We start from the raw sequence: 25,676 nt of genomic DNA, 5'->3' as shown, positions 1-25,676 counted from the left end.
TGCAAGCAAAGTTCTGAACCTAGACTAAAATGTTTAATTTTCTCAGGGAAAGTCTACATTTGGTTGGTTTTGGTAGTAAGGGTAGAAATATATATGCATGTTGGGGGAATAAAGGTAAAAGGTAACATGCATATATTCCTGCTCTCTAGCTCCCTCGTAACCACTTCCCATGCTTGCCTCCAGGACTTCTCCCGAGCTTCTCCCATCCTCTGGAATGCTCTACCCCCATCTGTCCGACTATCTCCAACTTTGACTACTTTCAGACGATCCCTGAAAACACATCTCTTCAGAGAAACCTATCTGGCAACCACCTAACAACTGTGCTCTTATTTTCTCCATCAGCCCATCACCCACAGTTATTTACTCTTGTATCTCTTGACAGTCCCTCTTAGATTGTAAGCTCTAACGAGCAGGGTCCTCTGATTCCTTCTGTATTGAAGTGTATTGTATTTGTACTGTTTACCCTAAAGTTGTAAAGCGCTGTGTAAACTATCGGCGCTATATAAATACTATATAATAATAATAATATACAAAAGCAATATGAGTATTTAAATGCCAAGGAAAATATTCCATTATGAATTTTTAGGAGTTATATTCAATCTGTACTATTGGTTTTAATAATGCTACTTGACATGTTTTTATATTGAGCAGACCCGCTGATAAGGCAGTACAACCAGCTCTATTGTACCGGGCCCGGCCTTAATCAGCTCAGCAGGGGGGCCCGAGCAGCTTTGTAGTAAATTTCATGTTAAAAAAAATATATACCTTCATCAACTTGCATATATTTGAATATGAAGGTGTATAATAAGGTCCTGGGCTCCATCAGGGTAACAGAGGGGCCCAGGAGGTGACAGCAGAAGAGGGACTTTTTATCCATTTGTGGGCGCAGGCAGATAAATCCCATGCTGCATGCTGCTCTGCACCAGTGTACCTGCACAAAGTAAAGTTCCGGCCGCTCATGGTGTGCCCTCCCTGACATATGGACAGTGGCGGCTGGTGCGTTGGGGGTGCAGGGGCGCCGGACACATGGAGTTCAATGTTTTTTTTTTTTTCTGAAGCACGTGATTAGAGCCAGAGGCTGTAATAGGCTTCAGAAAAGTGTGGGTCCGGGGCGCAGGGCACTACGCCCTGAGCCCACCTATTTGTGTGACAATAGCGAATGAATATTTGCTATTGCCAAACGGATCCTCCTCCTGGCCAATCAGAAAGCGGGTCCGAGACCCGTTTCCTGATTGGCCGAAAGGGGTCCCCATGCCATTGGCCAAGGAGGAGGAGGGAGGACTCGAGAAGACGTGGGGGACTGAGGACTGAGGAGAAGCCGCCGCTGCAAATCAGGTAAGTGCACTGATCACTCTGCATTGAAGGGGGCACACTGGTCACTCTGCATTGAAGGGGGCACGCTGGTCACTCTGCATTGATGGGGACACACTGGTCACTCTGCATTGATGGGGGCACACTGGTCACTCTGCATTGAAGGGGGCACACTGGTCACTTTGCATTGAAGGGGGCACACTGGTCACTCTGCATTGATGGGGGCACACTGGTCACTGGTCACTCTGCATTGAAGGGGATACACTGATAACTCTGCATTTATGGGGGCACACTGGTCTGTCAGGGCACCAAAGCAGGAGGACTCTAGGACCCAGCATCCATCAGAACAGGAGAAGGGCTCTAGGACCCAGCATCTCCGTCAGACCCTCACCTGGGCCTTTATAAGGGAGCCAGCCCTTCTCTAAGTGCTGTTTGATCTTCAGCTTCTACCAATGTCCTGTGTTTCCCGTTTCCTGTTTTCTGTGATTCCTGGCTACTGACTCGGCTTGTTACACCTCTGTCCCTGGCTCACTTCCTGACTTTGACCTCGGCTTGTTTAACGGATCTCCTCTGCCTGCTACCTGTCCAGACCTTGGCTACCACTTGACCTTGTCTTATCTGCTACCCACCTGGCACCAAACCTTTGCTTGAATCATCTACCCTCTGTCTCAGCGATCCTAAGTACCTGCTTCATCTCACAGGTGCCCCCTGCCTGCAGTAACCCCGCAGCACACCAGTGGTATCTCTGAACCCTTTCTGCAAGCAACTCTGTAGGCGACCTGTGCGACTTTGGGCCTAACTCCTCCTGTCTCACCTCCAGGGGAGTTTGGAACTTAGCTGCAAGGGAAGCCCTCTCTCCGTTGGCCTCCAGCACTTGTTACATGATATGGTCACTCTGCATTGAAGGGGGCACACTGGTCACTCTGCATTGATGGGGGCACACAGGTCACTCTGCATTGAAGGGGGCACACTGGTCACTCTGCATTTATGTGGGCACACTGGTCACTCTGCATTTATGGGGGCACACTGGTAACTCTGCATTGATGGGGGCACACTGGTCACTCTGCATTTATGGGGGCACACTGGTCACTCTGCATTGATGGGGCACACTGGTCACTCTGCATTGAAGGGGGCACACTGGTCACTCTGCATTGATGGGGCACACTAGTCACTCTGCATTGATGGGGGCACGCTGGTCACTCTGCATTGAAGGGGGCACTCTGGTCACTGGTCACTCTGCATTGAAGGGGGCACACTGGTCACTCTGCATTTATGGGGGCACACTAGTCACTCTGCATTTATGGGGGCACACTGGTCACTGGTCAGTCTGCATTTATGGGGGCACACTGGTCAGTCTGCATTTATGGGGGCACACTGGTCACTCTGCATTGAAGGGGGCTCACTGGTCACTCTGCATTGAAGGGGGAACACTGGCCACTCTGCATTGAAGGGGGCACACTGGTCACTCTGCATTGAAGGGGGCACACTGGTCACTCTGCATTAAATGGGGCACACTGGTCACTCTGCATTGAAGGGGGCACACTGGTCACTCTGCATTGATGGGGGCACACTGATCACTGGTCACTCTACATTGAGGGGGGCATACTGATCACTGGTCACTCTGCATTGAAGGGGGCACACTGGTCACTGGTCCCTCTGCATTAAAGGGGGCACACTGGTCACTCTGCATTGAAGGGGGCACACTGATCACTGGTCACTCTGTATTGAAGGGGGCACACTATACCTTGATTACTGAAGGCCCCTTTCACACTTTTGTGACCTCAAAGTCACGCAAATTTTTTACCGCGTTTTTTGCCGCAAAGCAATGCCTATTACATTTTTCTGTTTGCACTCCCCCCCCCCCCAAATTTTGAGCACCAGCCGCCACTGCGTATGGATACTATTGTAATGCGGCTCCCATTCTTCAGTAAGTGCCGACACTGCAGCCTGAGGGAGAGACTGATCGCTGAGATGGCTGAAATGGCGCAGCAGCAGTAATCCCGGCGGCGGTTCACAGGCAAGTGGTCCCCTGCACATACAGTGACATATCACACAGGCTATTCTGGAAGGTGCTCATGGTCATCATCACTATGAGGATCTCAGCACAGCAGGGGCTCTATGGCTCTGTCAGTGTCACATGGGTATTGACTGTCTTTATTTTTTGCTGTACTGTGTGTTACAGGCTATAACACAGTACAGCCATAACAAAGTCAGCACCCAGCAGCCATATGACACTGACAGAGCCATAGAGCACCTGCTGTGCTGAGATCCTCATAATGATGATGACCATGAGCAGACAGTGAGATGCTACTTTACACGTGTCTTGGGGGGGGGGGGGGGCAGTAAAAACACACAGCCAAGCTGCACTTTTACCACCCCCCAAACACCTTCCCTTTGAGAACCTTTTACCCAGGCTTTGCAATTAGGTCCGCCTGTCAGTTCTTCATGCGGACCTGATTGAAAGCTCCATGTAGGTCTACAGAAGTCCAGATATGAATTGACTTGTGTCCATTTAGATCCGCCTACCTCTGTAGCCATTCAGGTCCAAGAAAAAAAAAATTGAAAAGGACATCCTTTTCTATTTTTCCAGACCTAAATGTGCCCCATTTACATCAGGCTACCCATAGAGCCACCACAAGTCCGCGGTGTATGCGGACACAAAGTGAATTGGCGCAGATGTCAAAACACTGACATCTCACGCATTCTGCTCCAGTTATGATTGGTGGAGCGCTATAAAGCTTCCTGTTGTTCTAGATAAGGTGGGTTCAGACTACGGTCCGAACATGACTGAGCTTATGCTTGCTAATTAGTCCAAAAAAGTTCTAAAATAAGACATCTCTGCTGCTTTATAATAGTGTAAAAAGTTTAGAGTAATAATGGCTACTAAATGTTCACCTTCTGGAACATTTTACATGTTCCAGCCCCTGCCACCAGTCCCCCAGATCCCCCCCCCCCCCTTGTGACAGCGTGGGTTCAGGGGCAGAGCCAGGGGTGGAGTTGTGGGGCGGGGTCGAGGGGGCCCCATCATGTAGGCTGTATGGGGCCCCATGATTTCTAACAGCAGCCCTGATATTGAGGGAATATAAACTACCATGAGTGTAATGACATAGTGGCTAAACTAACTGCAAATGAGTAGTGGGAGGGCCAGGAACAAAGATTGAATTTCTGATTACAAACACTACTAAATTATCATAGAGCTAACCAAGGATAGCAACTATGTCTGCATCTGTACCATGGAGACATTGAGTCACAGACTATTAGGGCAGAAGTGTCAATAGGGTGTTCTGGGAGGGTAAATGAGAGTAGTAGGAGGAACCATCCTTATTTAGGATCCATTCATCACCGAAGTTCCCAACCTCTGAGGACGCTCAAGGGAGGAGCTAAATGTCCAGTCCTTGGAGCCCACAATGTGGAGTTATGTTTCAAGCAAGTGTGCTATCAGAATACCACTACCTATCAGACTCTGCAACCGGAAGTAATGTACGGACTAGACCAACCTACTGCGCATGCACCATGCGTTCCAACATGACCGCTATGCGTTCCAATAGGTTTCCTAATGTGACTGCACATGAAGCAGAGGCAGACATCTTCTTACATCCACCCAAGTCTTGAATTTTACATTTATTTTAGCAGTAAACTCACCTTATATACTGAAATAGACTATTACACCGTGACCGAGTGAAAAAGTCTATTTCACGATATAATCAGTTTGTCGCTGAGCAGTTCGGGGTGTACAAAGAGGTGCCATCGCCACCATCTACCTGCAGGTTTCTCGCTATAATTACTAGAATACAATAATAATACAATAATAATACAAATGTAATGCTGTAATTCAATATATAAGGTCAATTTACTGCTAAAATAAAAGTAAGACTTGCGCAGTAAGGTGTTCTAGTCCGTACGTCACTTCCGGTTGCAGAATCTGATAGGTAGCGGTATTCTGATAGAACACCAGCATTTTATACTTTTGAATAAGAGTTCACTTGTGAGTTTACAATATGTATTTTAATATTATTTTAAATTAAAGGTATTATGCTTTGGATATCTCCTGATTATTCTTCTTACATGCCAATACAACTGAGAGATTGTCTCGCCTGGAAGCACAGGGAACTGCTGGGGATCCATCCATCGCAGGATTCTGAAGAGTCCAATAATGTGCTTACATGCAGAGAGTTGTTGAGTAGAGATGGGCTCGGGCGTATTCGGGATCCCACCACCTGATACTGCCAGGAAGCCGACACTGCACATGGGTAATAACGGCGGGCAGTAAGACATTTCCCGATCTGTGCAGCTGCAGACTGGGAAATGTCTCACTGCCTGTGATTAGCTGTGTGCAGTTTCCGCTTCCTGGCGGGATCGGGCAGGTGGGATTCCGAACATGTCCTTTGTCCGGGCACATGGGGAGGGGAGCACAGCACCTGAATGCGCTTATCTGCACTTTATGTGAAGCGCAGATGGCACTTTAGAAGGTTTGATCTGTGAAGACTGCACGAATTAGTACTTTCATCTATGAACTTTATTTATGAACTGATTACTTTCATCTTTTAAGTTTAATTTAGATTTGAGGTTTCAATTGAAGGGCTGTATTACCCTTGTATATGGAAACACATTGTTTAGACAGCGCTGGTTTTGACACCTAAAACAATTTATGTTAGCACTCCCTCTAGTGAAAGCTTTTTGAATGAATGTGTCCTACATAAAATGTGCTTTAAAGTAAATCTGTGTCAAGAAAGGTCAGAGTTACAAGTCAACACTTTAAGCCTTTCGCAACCAGGGGTTCCACAGAAATATAGGGTTCCTTTCAGAGATAAGCATGGACCAAGGCTGTGGCGGACATTTTCCAAAGTATAGACCTTAGTGAAGGAAGCCAAGGTACGTTTCAAATTAATGAAGGGTAGGGAACTCCGCCCTTATGGGGTATTGGATGTGATAGGCAATGTAGACTGCTGCCTCCCTATATTATAGTCCGAAGACTATATATTGAACAAAGAGGGGGGTAGGGGATGGCGCTGTCTAGTAGCTGGAAAGAGTAATGAAGTGCCAAATATGAAAAATCTATCTACATGTAGTAAAAAATGTACATAAATAGATAAAACCGATGTGTAATACTGGTAAAATAAACTGTGCATCAAAGTGACATGTGCATATGGTTTGCCGTAAAGGTGTCGTGTGCTATGTAGATAGAATTGATACCTATTAGTGTATGTGCACTATGCAGATAGTGTAAAAAGTGAGGATGTAAAAAAATGATGTATATGTAAATAATCTTAAATAAATATAAGTGCAACAGTGCATAGAGTAAACCAAGGGACAGCCCCAATATAAAGTGACATGTGCTAAAAAAAATATATGTATATGCTGTTTTGATGATCCAAACAGATATAGGTGAAGTATAATCAACAATTGATTTATAGAGATTAATGTACAAAGTATGTTACCACGAGTTAATAAACATAGATAAATATAAGTGCAACGGTGCTTAAAGTGACTCAAGTGGCCGCCAATATAAAAGTGACATATGCTATATAATATATATAAATCCAGGTGGTGAATGGCTAATTCACAAAATATGCATTACAGAAAGTGGCGTGACTTGTGGGTGAACCAGAAAAAAAAGGGGGGGGGGGCAAATTAGTTATACAGTGATAACTGAAAAAGTGACAAGAGCTGAAACCCCAGGTGATGTGTCCAATTTCCAAAAAATAAAATGATAGTCTATTGCAAGCAGTACAGTGATGAGTAATAGGTGATCTTCCTAAAAGGGGTGTTGATAAGGTTCTTCGTGTATCCCGTACAAAATACTGAATAACCCCGTGGTGGGTGGTGAGGTGCGCAGTGACCCCTACAGTAGGTAGCACACTCACCAGAGATACCCACCCCACACAGGGGTACAAGGCGGGTATGTAAAGATGTAGAGCTGGTGGGTCCTCTCTCCTTCTCCAGGTCCAGGTAGGAACGGCTGGAAAGGTCCCTGGTGGTCCAAGGGTTAAAGGGTACCAGCTATGTACTATGGAAGTCTGGTGGGGTTCGGGGGTATCCGCTCCAGGGGTCCGCAATAGTGTGGGGTAAGGGATCAGACAATAGAGAGGCACATAGCGTAATACTGTAAACACTGCTATTTATTTGTAAACAGGGTAAAAGGTACTCACAAACATAGATCATAAAAAGGCAATGAATCCGAGCGTCCGGAGCGCTGTGCGGTCCAAGCCTCGCTTTGGGAACCGGAAGTGATGTCATCCCTGAAGTGATGCCTTCCGGTTCCCAAAGCGAAGGCATCACTTCCGGTTCCCAAAGCGAGGCTTGAACTGCACATCGCTCCGGACGCTCGGATTCATTGCCTTTTTGTGATCTATGTTTGTGAGTACCTTTTGCCCTGTTTACAAATAAATAGCAGTGTTTACAGTATTACGCTATGTGCCTCTCTATTGTCTGATCCCTTACCCCACACTATTGCGGACCCCTGGAGCGGATACCCCCGAACCCCACCAGACTTCCATAGTACATAGCCGGTACCCTTTAACCCTTGGACCACCAGGGACCTTTCCAGCCGTTCCTACCTGGACCTGGAGAAGGAGAGAGGACCCACCAGCTCTACATCTTTACATACCCGCCTTGTACCCCTGTGTGGGGTGGGTATCTCTGGTGAGTGTGCTACCTACTGTAGGGGTCACTGCGCACCTCACCACCCACCACGGGGTTATTCAGTATTTTGTACGGGATACACGAAGAACCTTATCAACACCCCTTTTAGGAAGATCACCTATTACTCATCACTGTACTGCTTGCAATAGACTATCATTTTATTTTTTGGAAATTGGACACATCACCTGGGGTTTCAGCTTTTGTCACTTTTTCAGTTATCACTGTATAACTAATTTGCACCCACCCCTTTTTTTCTGGTTCACCCACAAGTCACATCACTTTCTGTAACGCATATTTTGTAAATTAGCCATTCACCACCTGGATTTATATATATTATATAGCATATGTCACTTTTATATTGGCGGCCACTTGAGTCACTTTAAGCACCGTTGCACTTATATTTATCTATGTTTATTAACTCGTGGTAACATACTTTGTACATTAATCTCTATAAATCAATTGTTGATTATACTTCACCTATATCTGTTTGGATCATCAAAACAGCACATACATATATTTTTTTAGCACATGTCACTTTATATTGGGGCTGTCCCTTGGTTTACTCTATGCACTGTTGCACTTATATTTATTTAAGATTATTTACATATACATCATTTTTTTACATCCTCACTTTTTACACTATCTGCATAGTGCACATACACTAACAGGCATCCATTTTATCCACATAGCACATGACACCTTTACGGCAAACCATATGCACATGTCACTTTGATTCACAGTTTATTTTACCAGTATTACACATCGGTTTTATCTATTTATGTACATTTTTTAATACATGTAGATAGATTTTTCATATTTGGCACTTCATTACTCTTTCCAGCTACTAGACAGCGCCATCCCCTACCCCCCTCCACGTTTCAAATTAAAACCATATAAAAAAAATAAAAAAAAAACTCTCTGTCTACTCTCTGGCCTAGTTCTACAAATATAAATACGTTTAAAATAACATTTATTTAAAGACTGCTTGTGGTATACTGTTGTAAAATGTTTAAAAGATCTTCAAAATTCAGACAGGGTCCCCATAGATCCCTCTTTAGAGCAGGCCAGGGTCCCCCATAGATCCCCTTTAGGGCAGGGTCCCCAAAGATCACCCTTTAGAGCAGGCCATGGTCCCCATCAATCCACTTTAGCGCAGGGTCCCCATAGATCCCCCTTTAGAGCAGGTTCCCCATAAATCCGACTTTAGAGCAGGGTCCCCCAAAGATCCCCTTTAGGGCAGGGTCCCCATAGATCCCCCTTAAGAGAAGGATCCCCATGGATCCCCTTTTAGAGCAGGGTCCCATAAATCCTCCTTTAGAGAAGGGCCCCCATAGAACCTATGGGGACCACCCTTCTCTAAAGGGGATCTATGGGGACCCTTCTCTAAAGGGGGATCTATGGGGACTCTGCTCTAAAGGGGGATCTAGAGGGACCCTGCTCTAAAGGGGGATCTATAGGGACCCCGGGCCTGCACTAAAGGGGATCTGGGGGGGGGGGCAGAGCTCTAAAGGGGGATTTATGGGGCCCCTACTCTAAAATGGGATCTATGGCATAGATCCCCCTTTAGAGCATGGTCACAATAGATGCCCCTTTAGAGCAGGCCAGAGTCCCCAAAGACCCTGCTTTACTAGAACAGTTCCCCCTCATATATCTCCCTTTAGAGCGGGCAAGGCAGGGTCCCCCATAGATCGCCTTTAATGATCCGGTTTGAAAGTTCTGGACTCGTTGTTATAGGAGGACACACACAGTGCAGAAAGAATGAAGAGTTAACTTACTCACGTCCCTCATGAGAAGCTGGGGCCTGGATGGGCGGGACACGCTGTGCACTGCTGAGACCGGCACCGGGCATGGCAGGCACAGGCAACAGATTAGAGGAGGAACTTGGAAGTTCTTTCCCTTCTCCTTACCTGAGTCCTCTGCTCTGAAGGACTCAGGGCCTGGGGGTGGGGCAACAAATGCGCAAGGCGCAAATTGAGCAGTAGTGCACCTGATTGGCTAGGATGCTGGCACTGTCCTGCCAATCAGTGGGCAGGGGCGTGGGAGGTGGAAGTCAGCTGTGACTGTCACTGACTGCACCGCTGCCGCGGACCCTGCAAGGACCACTCACGGACACCAGTGTCCGTGTACGGACATCTTGCTGATCCCTGGTTCCTTCAGAGATTGCTAGGGGTTCCTTGGGCAATGAGTAATTGGATAGGTAACTACTGATACCAATGATCTTTTTAACTTTTCTGTAAGGGGTAATCTTTTCACCGACCTCTCGTGTAAGAAGTATTCTTCCAGTAACCACTGGTGTAAGAAGCATTCTTCCTACCAGAAGGGCTGTTCTAGGGGCTTGTTCATTCATGTACCTACCCTCTGAAAATGATCTGTGGTAGACCACTTTTCAATAATGTTTGACAGACGCTGATGATGATACCTGTTTTAACCCTGTAAATGATGCAGCACCATGCTTCAACTGTGTGCATTGCACGCGGTTCCAAGGCAGTTGCGGCGAGGCTCCATGCAGATTTTATGGGTTGCATTCGGTGTTGGGTGCTGTGCGGTTTCAGCCCATTCATTTGACAGAAGTTTTATCTCTTTCCTTATTTCTTTCTTTATAAGGAGGAGTGTATCCTAGGGTGCTTGATAAATATACATGATAAACATGATAAATAAAGTGGCATCCGTCTGAGTGAAATCTTTCTCATCTTCACATATATGTGTAGTTCCCCCTTTTGACAGAAAACTTGCGTTACATAGAAAACAATGGTAAAGCATGTAAAATAAAAAGGAAATGTACTGCATAATGTGACGTTATTTGCAATTATGAGATTTAATGGCCCCCTTAAAAAACACTTTTTTCATAAGGGGCTCAATTTTAAACCTTCCCCAGATTGGGAGGGAGGAGTATTTTGGTACAGTCTTCCCACCCACTTCATGTCTCGGTAGGAAGGTATAGAAATTTTCTACAAACGGATCACAGCCTGCAGTAAAAACCTAACATGGATTTTATTTCTTCTGCACATGGAATTGGACTTAACATTTACATTTGTAAAAGGAACCATTTTATGTTGCAACTGTTGAAGTGTCAACTCTTGTTGACTTAAAATATCAACATCTTTCCTGTCATCAGAATTGAAATGGATCCTTTAACATTGGCACCTGGCTTGTGGGTGAGTTTGAGGACACCAAGAAAATGTGTTAAATGATATTTCTGTGATACAAATGTGACATATTCCCAGAGTAATGTCATTGATTTTGAGGTTGCGCAATGACTTCCATTCTTTTTTAAGACAGTATGGGTATTATTCCGACTAGACTTTGACTGTATATAAATAGTATCAAACATACCAGGACAAGAAGAGAAGCTGGTGGAGCGATCAGAAGTTGTGATGTTGGCCTTACCAGTTGTAGTCCTTATTCTGCTCAACACGCTCAGTAATGCTGAGGAAACATGTTCTGGTGAGATATTCTTTATATATTGTTCAAACAAACTAACTATGGGAGATCATGTTTTGGGGTAAATATTTGCTTATGAAATTCTCTAAATCATTTTTATTTAACTCTTATTAAAAAGTCATTCCATTTAAAAATTATATTTTAGTTGTAGTTGGAACTTAATGGGCTGAATCAGGCTCTTGCTTCTTATCAGCCAGTGTCAACAGTCCTTTTTTGCTTCAAAACTGCTCTTCTTCCCATTCAATTGTAAAGGGATGCAAAAGCAGCTTAAAGCAGGTCAAATGCACGTGATCTGTAAGTCAATTGCCCCTGCAATGAATATTGAATAATTCCATAAGCATCTCAAACTAAGGTGAAAACCCTTTGAAGTCTATAAACACTTGTTCTATATGTTTTGCTTGCTTCAGCAGTGAGAGCTCCCTGCCACAATTACTGGCTTTCTTCCTGTCCACCTGGGAGTTTTTGGTTGTCCATGTCCATCTTTGTGTGTTCCAGCTCCTTCCTTTACATTGTCCATGATATAAAATCCTATATACTGTATAATAAAAGCTGGAAGCTAACTTAAACTAGAAATACAATTGTATGTATAGTGTTCCGCTTTTTATGTCTGTTTATCCCGAAGAACTCATTAGACATTACCACTTGGTTTCCAAATAGCTTCAGCTGTTAAATGGAACTGGAAACTTTGGTGGGGTGATCTTACCCCTGGAGCAGTTGAGTGATATTAGAAACCAATATTTGATTCAGCATGTTGGCAAGCAATAGAAAATGTAATAGTAGTTGTGTCATTTTTTTCATTACTGTTTGCACACATACAAATCTATATATTATACCTGAGTAATCACTCAACTTCCCTGATGAATAAAACCTCAGCCACACATAAAAGGCACTATTTCTCAGCAGGGGGACCTATCTGGTGGCCTTTTAATAATTTGTTTTCACTTTTATGCAAGCTGGAGCAGAGCAAATTACCTTCTTAAGGGGATGTCCTGGGACCCCCGGAGCCCAAGGAGATAAAGGAGAACCTGGAGTTCCTGGAGAGAAAGGTTGGTTTGACTTTCATATAAGATCTTAGATATATACCTAAGGAATTGAACAGTTGAGACAAAAAATGTCACATCAGAATGGCTGAAAAAGAGCAACTCCACTCCATCCATTATTTCTTCATTTTGAGTGGAGTATGATCCCAATAGCAAGCTGACTGGTTGGTCATTTGGTACTGGAGGATGTGATGCACTATTTAAGGGTCCTGCACTTCTTTGGTGCAGCCCCTCTTGGGTGGTAAAGAAAACCTGTCATGAGAGAAATACAGTGGCTGGCAATGCTGACTTTCACCTGAAAATGCTTTTGGCTTGGCTGTCAGCTGATCCTCTGGCTTCAGCACTTTAGGAGTCACTGGCTAAGGGACAAGGATGTACTGTACACCAGGAACTGAGGAGTAAAAGTAGTTCTTTTGAAACACAATTGTTGCTTTTTTACCAATTATGGCAGCTTGCAATGTCCATGTTCTCCATTTTTTAAGTTTCTGCCTATGTCCATGAGCTTTATGAAGAAAAACAAATATTTTTTTACAAGTTGTTTTTTTTAAATCATTTATTAGGTCCTCCAGGCAGCCCAGGGTTAGCCGGTCTTCCAGGAAATAAAGGTTGGTTGTTTATCAAAATCTTACAAAACCAAGTTATTTTTCTGGATTCTGACACTAGAAAATGCATATCTTTACTGATTATCTGAGCATAATGTAACAATAAGAGTCAAATGACAAGGGTGGGTTGAGCCACTTTCATCACCAAAAATACTCTGTGCTGCTGTAAAATCTTTTACTGTCTCTCTTTACTATACAACTTATATATATATATACTATATTATACTACTATATACAGTTTACTTTACTTCTTAGACTATATAACTCTATATAACTAATTTTGTGACATTTATTGTAGGAAATCCAGGCATGCCAGGAACAAAAGGTAAACAAAACATGTAATATGTAATTTTTTCTTATGGTCAGAAGGTTTTAAAGAGACCTATACAAACAGCATTACTCCCCTGTTTTATTCACATCAAATATCCTATTTGGAATTTTCAAGACATGCAGAGTAAGCATATCTTTTTAGATAAAAGCATTAAAGACATCCCTTTACTGATATACTGTATACATACAAAACCATCTTCTGAAAAATGTATATTACGGCAGATTTTTTTTGATGCGTTTGTTACCCTACAAAACCAAAAATGGATCCTGTTCCCTTAAGCATGTTATACAGCACAGTGTTTGTGCTGTGTAATTTGGCCCCCTGTATAACCTAAATTACCTTGCTAATCTTGCCTGGTTCTGCCCTGTATCATGGCTGCTGAGCCCTGACACCGTGGTCAGTTTTCGTGCCTCCGTCATTGCGCAGCTCATCACGTGAAAAGCTGCCTCTATCCTCCTCTCCTCCTCTTTGCTGACGTCAGGGGGGGGGGGGGGGGATTCTCAGCCTGCCCACTTTGCTGCCCACTTTCGAGAGAGGAGGCCGATCACATGAGCGCCAAACGGCGCTATAAAATAAGGTATTTAGCGGTGTATTTTTTACAAAACACATACCCTGGGACAAATAATATATTATAACAGAGGAGATTGTAGCACCAACACTAAGTGGCTTAACAAACACTTTAAAGTTGAGTACCTTGAAACATTGTTTCACAAAACATAGTAAGTAATAAGTTCATCCAGTTTTGATACAAATACAGTAGATATGTTGCCTTATCTGCTGAAGTCTGCTAAAGAATTAGGCCTTTTTCAACACGTTTTATGAAACAAAGTCAACTTCTTCAGGAAAATTAACCTATGTTGGTGTATCTAAGGTTTTATAAATTATATGTTTTAAGCAAGTGCTACACTTATAAGTGATTGTATCATAATATAACATACACTATGTAATGTACTTTCACAAGTCTATCAACTGCTATTTTCAAGTCAATCATTTAGAATTAAAAACAGAAACATCCAAGGTTATGCACTGCCATATATCTGAGTCAGGGACTGTGGGAAGAAAGACAGGAGGGGGCCCCCAAAGTGTTCACATCCTGTCCCTGGTTCATTGGACGGCACATATTCACTTTGGAAGAGCTTCCTTCACCACATAATTGTTTCCTAACAACGTGTTTGTAAAATACCTTTCTTTTCTTTAATGTACAGGGGAAAAGGGAGAGAAGGGAGACCCAGGCTCTCCGGAAATTACATATGGTAACAGAAACTGCTTCATATGTGCTTTTTTATATGTATGCTTGCAAGGTAAAAACAGCTTAATTTATATGAATAGGCATCCAGGTATTCTCAGGGCAGGAACTAAAGGGTCACTATATCACATGCTGTATATTCACATTGATGCAAATGTTTAAACACTTCAGCTCTGGAAGATTTTACCCCCTTAATGACCAGGCCATTTTTTGCGATTCGGCACTGCGTTACTTTAACTAACAATTGCGCCGTCATGCGACACTGTACCCAAATACAATTGATGTCCCTTTTTTCCCACAATTAGAGCTTTCTTTTGGTGGTATTTGATCAACTCTTTGGTTTTTAGATTTTGCTCTATAAACAAAAAAAGAGCGACAATTTTGAAAAAAAACACAATATTTTTTAGTTTTTGCAATAAAACATTCCCAATAAAAAATTGTAAAAAAATGTAATTTTTTTTATTAGTTTAGGCCAATTTGTATTCTGCTACATATTTTTGGTAAAAAAAATCCCAAAAAGCATATTTTAATTGGTTTGCGCAAAAGCTACAGCGTTTACAAACTATTGGATAGATTTTTGGACTTTTTATTTATTTTTTTGTTTTTATTAGTAATGGCGGCGATCAGTGATTTTTAGCGGGACTGCGACATTGCGGTGGACAAATCAGAACCCTAACTGACATTTTTTTACTCTTTTTTGGGGACCAGTGACATTAATACAGTAATCAGTGCTAAATAATATGCACTGTTACTGTATAAATGACACTGGCAGGGAAGGGGTTAATACTGGGGGTGATCAAGGGGTTAAATGTAAGCCTAAATGTGCTTGCTAACTGGGGGGGTGGCTCTGTGAATGGCATACAGAGATCGGTGTTTCAGCTTAGCTGAAATACACAATCTCACTGTGCCTGTCTGACAGGAGAGCCGCCTGCTTTTTTACATAGGGAGGAGGCTCTCCTGTCAGTTTCCCCGAAGATTGCAGGAGGCTGGCGGCAATCAAGCCCGCTCCTCTCATGGTCTGCCTCCTGCTGTGTCTAACCAGAGACCGCATGCACACAATCACGTAGATCTACGTGATTATTCACAGCCGAGCCGCCCTGCCGCAGTTAATCTGTGTGGGGGGTCGGCAAGTGGTTAAACTTTGCAAATGCCCAGCAAATACAATTTTAAAGCAAAAATATAGGGAAATATTTAGAAAAAAATGTGCAAGTATTTATTAAAACATCTTTAAATGTATTTTAAACAGTACCTCAGTCTGTCTTTAAATTACTTTTCATAGTTCCCTTCCCCTACAGGATTAATACTGAAAAGTAAGGAATAGCACCACAAATCCATCAGGCTATATTGCTTTAAACCAGGGCTTTCCAGTTTTTTTCAGTACAAGGACAACTTTGTTTTCGTATATTTTACAAGTATTCGCAGGCTGAAAAAAAAAACATATTTTTAAAAATCAATGAATAATAAATGAATAAATCCTTTTTGGAATCAGCATGATATGATTCAGAACATTATTTCAGAACAAAAAAGAAAGTGTTAAAACAAAATAAAGTCCCCCTTAAAATCAGGGTCCGTATCACAGCTTACTTACATCAGAGTCCACCATAGGAGTCCTCCTGTACATCAGAGTCTTCATAAGACTTCCCTCTTATATTAGGGTCCTGATTAGAAGTCTCCCCTTACATCAGAATCCCCATCAGATTCCTCCCTTACATCAGAGTCCCTCATAGATAAAACCAGACTGAAATTTGTGTTGTAGGAGGTTGCTATAAATAGATTAGCAGACAGCTGGTCTTGTCACAGCACAGCTCTTCCTTCCTCTGCCTATGTGGAGTGGGGGTGTGTGCCTTTCCTCCAATCAGCTGTCACACAATGTAAGGCTTCACTACACTCCCAGTGTTGAAAAGGAAGACAAAATCTCTAACACAATGTGCACTTCCTAAAGAATATATAAAGCTGAAGACAGGAGATATGCATGTAAAACTTATGTAGGGAGATTTGTTTCATCTCTATGTATCATTTGAGGCTGTTCACTTCACTGGGTATATATGAGGGTTTACATCCACTTTAATCCTGCAGAACCAGGTGCAAGTTCTAAGGATAGGCTGTTACTAGTAACTATAAGTGAGTCTATAGTAACTATAGGTAAGTCTAATACATTTTTCACAGTTTTACCTGCATAACTTGAAGGCAGACAACTTCAGATATATAACCTCAGGGCAAACAGCTTCTCACTAGGGATGATCGAACGGTTCGGGTCGACCATCGGTTCGACCCGAACATTGACTGTTCGAGGTTCGGCCGAATTTAGAACTTTTTGCTGAAAAAGTTCGGAATTCGGCAACCAGAACCGACCAAAATGCAATGGGCCAGGAAATGGGCTTTAAAAGCCCATGATTGGACCAGAACCATTAGAAAAAGCCAATTGAGGGGGCAGGAGAATGCTAGGAATGTGATTGGAGTGACTAGGGGGTGCAGAGGCCAATCATTAGTGAATACGCCCCCCAGTATAAAAGATAGCCCCGCCAAATTCCTAGCATTTTAATACAGGGACATGGAAGAGAGTGGAAGCAGTTCTGTTATTTCTGCTTCAAAAGTGTCATTTAGCAATTATTAGTGTGAGGAAAGGGATATCTAGTGTAGTTAGGGTGCTATTTTCCACTATAGTTAGCTTCAAAAATCTAGTTTCTGTAGGGAAAGTGTTAAGTGCCAGGGTGACCGTAGTGTAGTGTAGGGTGAACTGACACTGACTGCTATGGCAGGGTGACCAAACCCTTCCATTTCAGGGTGACCGCTATAGAGAAAAGATCGTTTCTCTTATGTGACTTACAGAGCAGCGATATGGCTTCTCGCCGGTCAGCCTGCTTTTTACTGCAGGGGTTTTTTTGGGCTTTTTTTTGGGGTCTTTGGAGGCAGGCAAAACAACTGAACTTGTGTATAGGGGTATATATACACATATGTATGTATATATACACCTACACATATATAGGTGTGAAAAGAGCAGAACACTATGCTTGCGCTAATTAAATAATTAACAGGCATATGGCTCCGCTCCTATCACCTATATGTGTGTATGTGTATAATACATATTAGTGTGTGTGTATATATATACCCCTATACACAAGTTCAGATGTCATGCCTGACTCCAAAGACCCCAAAAAATGCCCAAAAAAATGCCTGCGCCAAAAAAAAAACGCCCAGGTGTGTTATTGCAGGCGTTTTTTTTAGGGCATTTTTTTGGGGTCTTTGGAGTCAGGCATGACATCTGAACTTGTGTATAGGGGTATATATACACACACACTTATATGTATTATACACATACACACATATAGGTGTGATAGGAGCGGAGCCATATGGGTGTTAATTATTTCATTAGCGCAAGTATAGTGTTCTGCTACTTTCACACCTATATATGTGTATGTGTATATATACATATAAGTGTGTGTGTATATATACCCCTATACAGAAGTTCTGATGTTATGCCTGCCTCCAATAACCCCCAAAAAATGCCCAAAAAAACGCTTGCTACAAAACCGGCAAGGTGTGAAAATAGCAGAGCCATATCCCTGTTCTATAAGAAATATGACCTAATAGAAACAATCTTTTTTTCTGGTTCTGGACATGCTACAGAGCTGAAACTTCACAGGTACACCTTTTAGACCCCCCAGACACTAAATCAAAATCAAAAAATCTAATTTTTTTTTCAATATTTTTTTCAATAATTGGCTCTCTATCAAAAATGAAAATTTTTAAGAACTTTTGTTTGTGTGATTAATAGTCTCTGGGGCATGACCCAGAACCCTAGGCATTTTTTAGGCGCATTTATTGGGTTTTAGGGCTTCAAAATTGGGTTTTTTGATTACCAAAGTTCGGGTCCCATTGATTTCAATGGGGTTCTGAAATCCGGGCCGAACTTTCTGGAAGTTCTGGTGTTCTGGTCGAACCGAACTTTTGAAAAGTTCAATCATCCCTACTTCTCACCAATATGATAACGGTCATCGTCACTTTCCCAGTTCAGGCCATCTATGTCCTTTTAGATTCAGCATACTTTATTATTCCCAAAGGGAAATTATAAGGATACAGTTACATTCAATGTAGACAACACAAAATCACAATAACGAATGGAAACGAGACAAAATAACAAACCCTGAATCCATCCTATCTAAGGCACTAGAGGAATACCAATCACTGGAATACCAAATCCCATGGAGGCCAGCTACGGAGTTTAGCTTCCCTCTTCTCAGGATCTCCACTCAAACTCCATTCATCCTGAGACTCTCTCACTATATATACATTATTATAGAGAAAAATACAACATAGTGGACAAACAGGGAATTGTGCCCTCATATACGCAGGCCAAAGTCTGGAGACCCCTGCTTTAAACAGTGCACAATGAGCTAACTAGTGGGAAGAAAAACCCCAGTGAGTGCCTCACTGGTGTGTTTCTGCTCCTATCCTATCCAGGCACAGGTTGGGACGGTCCCTGACCAAGCTGCTTTGTTTAGCCACATTATTATTATTATATAGTATTTATATAGCACTAAGTTTGCACAGCACTTTAAAAAATAAAGAAAGACAGAACAGTTACAATGCAAATAAATACAAAGGGGTTAGAAGGCCTTGCTTGTGAGACCGTACAAGCTAAAGGTTTAGAAGAAATGTGAGATTGGGTATATATTTTAGCTTTGACTTCAGTTGTGTGCCCTAATTACAACTTTATGGTAGAGGCACCTCCTGCCAAAACAGGTCTTGAATTCTCATTAGGCATAGGTTGACACCATGCCTAAAGTCAATTAGGAACTTGGGAGCCAGAAAAATGCAAAATGAAAATATTTAGAAACACAAATAAAAGTAAATGAATACATAAAAATTCTTTTAAAGTGCTTTGGGGCTATTGAGTAACTTTCAAGAAATATTATCTTTTTTAAAATTAGGATTTTTAATGTGATCCTGCCTAAAAGCAGACAGCGCAGTATATATTTTATTACCTATAATAAACAGAAATTGTTTCTATTCATTACTGGGGTCTGACTTTCCCTGACTCTAGAAATTGGAGCCAGTTGTAGAGAAGGGCCAGGTCCTCTTCTTAACTCTGATCAATTTTGTCATTATTTCAGCAGCGAGAAACTGTAAGGAGCTCATGGAAAAAGGCTTCACTATCAGCGACTGGTATACAATATTCCCAGATGGAAAGAATCCATTAAAAGTGCTTTGTGACATGCACACTGATGGGGGAGGCTGGATTGTAAGTATCTCTACCTGTAAATACCTCTAATTCATGAAACCTGATTAATTCAAAATCAGCAAGTATATAACCGATCACCATCCTATAATAAAACAAAGAGCAATGATCACAACGTACGAACTCATTACAAACACTTGGAAGTCATGTATAATATTTCTGAATACTGTAAAGTAATAAAAATTTAAAGCTGATTAAAAAACCTAACCCTGCCCTTTCTTTGCGATCACTTACGTTTTCAGCTGAAGCAGAGGATCACTGTCCCTTCTCTAAGCCTATTTAATTTAGATCAGTGCTCTGGTATTGGGTCACGTATTGTGAATCATGCTGGAGAGAGGTGGAGCTTAGATTTCTTTGGGAAATGTACATTTTTTATGTTGGCTACCATCTATTATTACGTGGCAGCAGGATAGTAGGAACAGGTTAGAGGTAGCAGTTTCTATTAATTCCATTGTAGTGAGGTTGAGCAGGTAAAAATTTGCGCATAAATGTACTCCCAAAAAATGTGTTGTATATTTAATCTATAATGCTGGACTGATGCAAAGAAAGTATTGCAGCTTTGGTAATGCTGGGCTCAGCAATAGATAATCATAGAGTTTTTTGTTTAGGTTTTCCAGAGGCGCTGTGATGGATCTGTGGATTTCCTGCAAAACTGGGAGTCTTACAAGAAGGGGTTTGGTAGCCGCTTGACAGAGTTTTGGTTGGGGAATGAAAATATTCACATGATAACGTCATCAGGTAATGATTGGTAAGGGTGTTTTTTGCAGGAAGGTTTTTTTAAAACTTGTTTAATATTGTTTTTTTTAAGCAGGAAGGAAAAAAGGAGAATCACACATCAACATTTTATAATTTTTTCTTGACAAAATTTAGTACTGCATTTCCATCCTGTGATTTCATTTCCATTAAAGCTGCAGTATTCTGCAATTTTTAAAAGTTTTTTTTCTGGTTGTCAATAAGATTCTTTAAAATACATATAGTAAGGGCACCAACATACTTTATGATAAAAAAAAATTATATTATAATTCTTTTTCTGTCATGTCAGGGACTTGGGAACTGCGAGTGGATCTTCAAGGCTTTGACACAGTCAAGCATTTTGCTAAATACGGCTTCTTTAAAATTCTGGGAGAATCAGAGAAGTTTAAGCTGCTAATCAGAAACTTCACAAGTGGTAATGCAGGTAAGGAATGTAATATATGAAGTGGAAGGGGCTTGCCTCTGCAAAAGGTCCAAGCTGCATGTCATTAACCTCTAGGATCTGGCGCCTCCTGACCCATTAAGGGGTTTAGGATGCCAGGAAGCGGGGAAGGGTTTAATGATCATGTGACTACCGTGATTGGCTATCCCAGCTGCTTGAGATCGGGAGCATTCTGTTAGCCGCCGGTAACTGTGCCAGGAGCACACAGCTGTATTTGCACTAATGCACCAAATATGCAGCCATTCCATGCCAAGGTCCACCTGCCAAAAGGCAGCATATTTGCGTGCTTGTGGCCGGCACCGAGAGGTTAAAATTAAACAAGGCTAAGGTATTAAGTTAAAAAATTTGAATAAAATCCACATTTTCTTATATGTAAGATTTAGATTTTTTTTTAAAGTGATTCTAAAGACTATTTTAATAACAAACATGTAATACCTGCAATGGTTTTTGCACAGAGCAGCCCCGATCCTCCTTTTCTTGGGCCCTCCACCGGCGCTCCAGGCCCCTCCCCATTGCCAAGTGCTTGGTATGCAGCTTGCTATGGGGGCATTCATGCACGTTCGCTCCCAAATCAGCTCTGTGTGTCTTTTACCACACAGAGCATGGCTTGGCCCCGCCCCCGCTCTCTCCTAACTGGCTGTGATTGATAGCAGTAGGAGCCAATGGTTTACTGTCTAATGAGGAGAGAGACAGCCAGGAGAGATGCTGCTCTTGTGCACATCGCTTGGTCAAGATCAGGCTTGGCTAAGTATTAGGGGGACCTTCATGAAGAAGATTTTTTACCTTAATGCTTAGAATGCAATAAGGCAAAAATCCTTCTGCCTTTAGAACCATTTCAAGCTTTCTTTTTTTTTTTTGAGGTCCAAAGATAACAATACAAACCCTCTGACACATGGCTGAGAATGCCTGTAAATTCCATGGCTGATTGTTGTTGAGATTGTGATTATCATAAACATCAATAATTTAGTCTTAAACTCAGCAGACAATCAGCAAATCAGCAGCAGATGACTAAATTGCGTCATCTGTAGCTTAAGTATATCTAAAGGCAAAACTTTATTTTTATATTTTGATAGAAAGGGTGAGGGGCTAGAACCACTGTAATTTGCATGGCTGTGTAGTCTTCTTTTTTACTCCCTGTAATTGTCCTTATTACCAAGTCATCAAGAACGAAAATATGGGTATATCCAACATTTTGAGTTAACATCAGTACAGGAATACAGATGAAATCCTAAAATGGGAACCTTGGTTACTGTGACAGTCTGTGACTGTCTCATACATTGAGAAAATTGTACAAAAAATACAGTTTTCGAAGCGATCGTACAATAAACTGATCGTTAGTACACCGCTTTCGAGAGCCAATAACGACAGTTCATCCAATATTATTTAATGGGACAAGCACAAACATTTTCTCGTACGATACCAGATCGTACGATTTTCGTATAATCAGTACAGTTGTTGTTCGAAAATAGTATTACAAATACACTACAACACATTACATCACTTCCAAATTTTTATTCTGTTGTACGAGAATTTTCATAACTTTGGTAAACTCTTAATTTTCGATGAGACTAGCATGCAAAAAAAAAAAACAGATGGCAAAAAGAAGTTATAGTGGTTGTAGTCCTCCCCTACTCTACTCCCTCAAAAAAATGTTGCCTTTAGTTTGACTTTTATCTGGGTGCTGCCATTCATAGGAGTTAAGGTACTTGCTGAGAAGGGAGGAGAATAAAATTGTTACAGACATAGAGCTTTGTAAAGAAAGGGCTTAACATTTTTGCAAAAGGCTCTTACTAAAAGATATCTTTAAATTCATTATGCTCACCTAGGAGATTCTTTGACGTATCACAATGGAATGCAGTTCTCCACTGTAGACCAAGACAATGACACAGATGCCAGAGATTGCGTCCAGCTCTATAAAGGTTCCTGGTGGTACAACCAGTGCCACCAATCTAACTTGAACGGACAGTACCTGCTGGGAAATCATGATACCTTTGCTGATGGTATTAACTGGAACTCTGGAAAAGGATATAACTATTCTTACAAACAGTCTGAAATGAAAATCAGACCTGCCTAAAGAAGGATACAACCTGAAAACTTCAAATAAGTGAAATAAATACATATACAAAAAAACATACTCTTACCTTTTCATCTGTGATTTATTAAAAGGGAACCATACGACTATGATTGCACCTATGCAGGGTGTTAACACAAGCGCATTAAGGTACATTATGTTGCATGTTAAGAGGCCTGTACTGAGTTAAAGCAGCCCATTCATTTTCAATGGGCTGTTAATAAACTACAACACGCAAGAAGCAGGTGCATTGCTTTAGTACATTGGGGTCCAATTTAAAACGGTGCAGAACATGCGTAGCAATGCACAAAGTTCTGATCTTTCTGATGTGACCATTTGAAACAGCAACAGGGTCAGGAAATAGGGCAGGGAGCTCTGTTGGAGAATCCAAGACATGTAACAAACCGGTCCACCATACACCACTTGTAACTAAAATATCACTTTTGGTGGAATTGAATGCCATTCAATTATGACCAGTTGGGGTTGTAAATTAATACTATTCAGCTCCAGCTGATATATCTCATATTTTATTACCTATGTATCTAATATTCTTAGGGTTTAATTACTGCTTTGTCTGGTTGATCTCTTGAGATTTGCCATATTTCTGATGCTGAAGCTTAGTTCCAACTAACCATTACTGGGGGAGTGACTATATGGCTTTCCAAATAAACAAGGAGCTCGGGCGGGAAATGCAAGAAGTTTTCAACAGAGCACATGGACATCTGGTAATAAAACATTTAAAATATTAGTGGAACATTACACTCTCATAATTCTTATATTGAAGCAGGAATCATTCTTCAGGGTTAATGCAAGTGAATTGTGCCTGCTGAACATCTGAGGAATGATGTAAGCAAACAAAGATTATTAAACATTGCCTGCATACCTCTTCTTCAACCTGGAAGAGTTTGAAGAGGCAATAAACAGTAGTGCTCAGAAATGATATGGGAAAAAAGACTCACCTGAATTTGAAAAATGTCAGGCCAATTATAATTTTAAAGAATTACAAAAAGAACAAAAATAAGTTAAAGAGAAAAAATATCAACTTGATCTACAAGATTTTGAAAGGTCTTTGACCAAGCAAGACACTGAGGAAGAAGCAAATACAGAAGTAAGTATAGGAAGAAAACACTGGAGGATAAAGAGGGAGGGACAATAGGAAATGGAAATAGATGAGGGCCAAAAAGGAGAGGACGGGAGAAAAAAATGAAACAGAAAAATGAATAGAACTTGACATAAACAAATAGATTAGCAATTTAAAAAAAAAAACCCTTCCTCTCTAAACACATCCAAAAGATTACAGGAGATAATTTAATCTCAGTCAGGTTATTAATGTTATTATTTTTTTGATGGGAAAAACTAACTAGTGATAATATATTCTTGCTTAAACAGGGCTTGACATTTTCCCCCACCCACAGTTGGAAATCATTTTAAATATATATAGACAAATGTTTATTTCAAAGAAGGCTTCATTTTAAATGAATATTTTTTTAAAGATAAAAAAGTACCTGTGAAAGAAATATACACCCAGAAGTGGAGGATATGCCTAAAGGGAATTGGACAAACTAGATAACCTCAAGCAAGTAACCTAGTTGGACTACCCTCCATCCCATCATATGGCTTGAAAAATAGGTCAAAATCAAAGCCTCCTTTAATCAATAGTAGGTATCTACAAATGTTCTTTGAGTGTGTCACAAAAGAACTCCATGACATTAATTGGAAAGCCATGGAAAAATATATTGTGACTTTGGGAAAAAGAAGGGCTCATTAAATAATTGTCTCCTGAACAACTAAGATATATTTTTATTAAGTTTTGCTCCTTTAAAAAGCCAATAGTATTAGCAGTTGGATACTTATTGACATAATATTATCAAACATACACAGACCACATATAGATAACAGATACAAATGCAATCTTTTTACACAACTTGGTGACTTTCCAAATTCGTCATTGATAAGATTCTCCTTATTGAGGTATGAGGTTTGTTATGCCTCTACTGGAATTCTAGCCCAACATGTTTCGCAAAAGAGTATTGCTTCCTCAGGGGCAAAAAGAATTCAATAAAGATTGTCATCTATAAACATATCAAATATAGAAAGTTAGCCTTGCATATACAGTGATATTATTCAGAGAATTCACATATAGGCAGCATAGCAGTCCCAAAACGATATCCCTCAGCCCACGTGCACCCCTGGAAACATGGTTGGATGGAAATTACTTGGTGGCTAATTATTGGTGACGTATATAGTCTCCCCGGCGAGTGCAGGGGCTTGCTTTGTTAGTTACAATGTAATACAGGGTTATATATCATATTCCTATAATCATATATGTTTATACCTACCAAATGACTTGTCACTCAGTGATTGCAAATGGATACAGGAGGAGATAAGAATAGAGGATGGTGGCAGACTTGTATAGCTTTAGGTTCCAGCTAAAACAATATATATATATATAGGAAGGTATATATGTTATATATTAGTAGGTATATGGGAACAAACAATTGATGAGACATCAGACATAATCCCATATAAATACCTGAGGTTTTATAATAGGTCATATG

General features: G+C 41.3%; 1 protein-coding gene across 1 annotated transcript; it reads left to right on the top strand.

The window, feature by feature from the left end:
- The first annotated feature begins 11,148 nt into the window (after positions 1 to 11,148).
- LOC309560759 (ficolin-2-like) lies at positions 11,149 to 23,170 on the top strand. Its single transcript, XM_082264409.1, has 9 exons — positions 11,149 to 11,397; positions 12,348 to 12,440; positions 12,995 to 13,039; positions 13,335 to 13,361; positions 14,573 to 14,620; positions 19,728 to 19,855; positions 20,461 to 20,590; positions 20,895 to 21,029; positions 22,874 to 23,170. Exons 1-9 carry the CDS (start codon positions 11,328 to 11,330, stop codon positions 23,119 to 23,121), a joined length of 924 nt encoding a protein of 307 aa, XP_082120535.1. The 5' UTR covers positions 11,149 to 11,327; the 3' UTR covers positions 23,122 to 23,170.
- Positions 23,171 to 25,676: the final 2,506 nt, after the last annotated feature.

Source organism: Pelophylax lessonae, assembly GCF_965119305.1.
Source record: "Pelophylax lessonae genome assembly, chromosome: 7".
NCBI classification, from domain to species: Eukaryota; Metazoa; Chordata; class Amphibia; order Anura; family Ranidae; genus Pelophylax; species Pelophylax lessonae.
This window is presented reverse-complemented; position numbering and strand designations above follow the sequence as displayed.

What these genes read in the sequence shown, in the direction of transcription:
- LOC309560759 (XM_082264409.1), top strand. Translation starts at nt 11,328, where the DNA reads ATGTTGGCCTTACCAGTTGTAGTCCTTATTCTGCTCAACACGCTCAGT. An exon ending in CTCTCCGGAAATTACATATG is followed by an intron (nt 14,621 to 19,727) that starts GTAACAGAAACT and finishes TCATTATTTCAG; the next exon opens with CAGCGAGAAACTGTAAGGAG. An exon ending in CTTCACAAGTGGTAATGCAG is followed by an intron (nt 21,030 to 22,873) that starts GTAAGGAATGTA and finishes ATGCTCACCTAG; the next exon opens with GAGATTCTTTGACGTATCAC.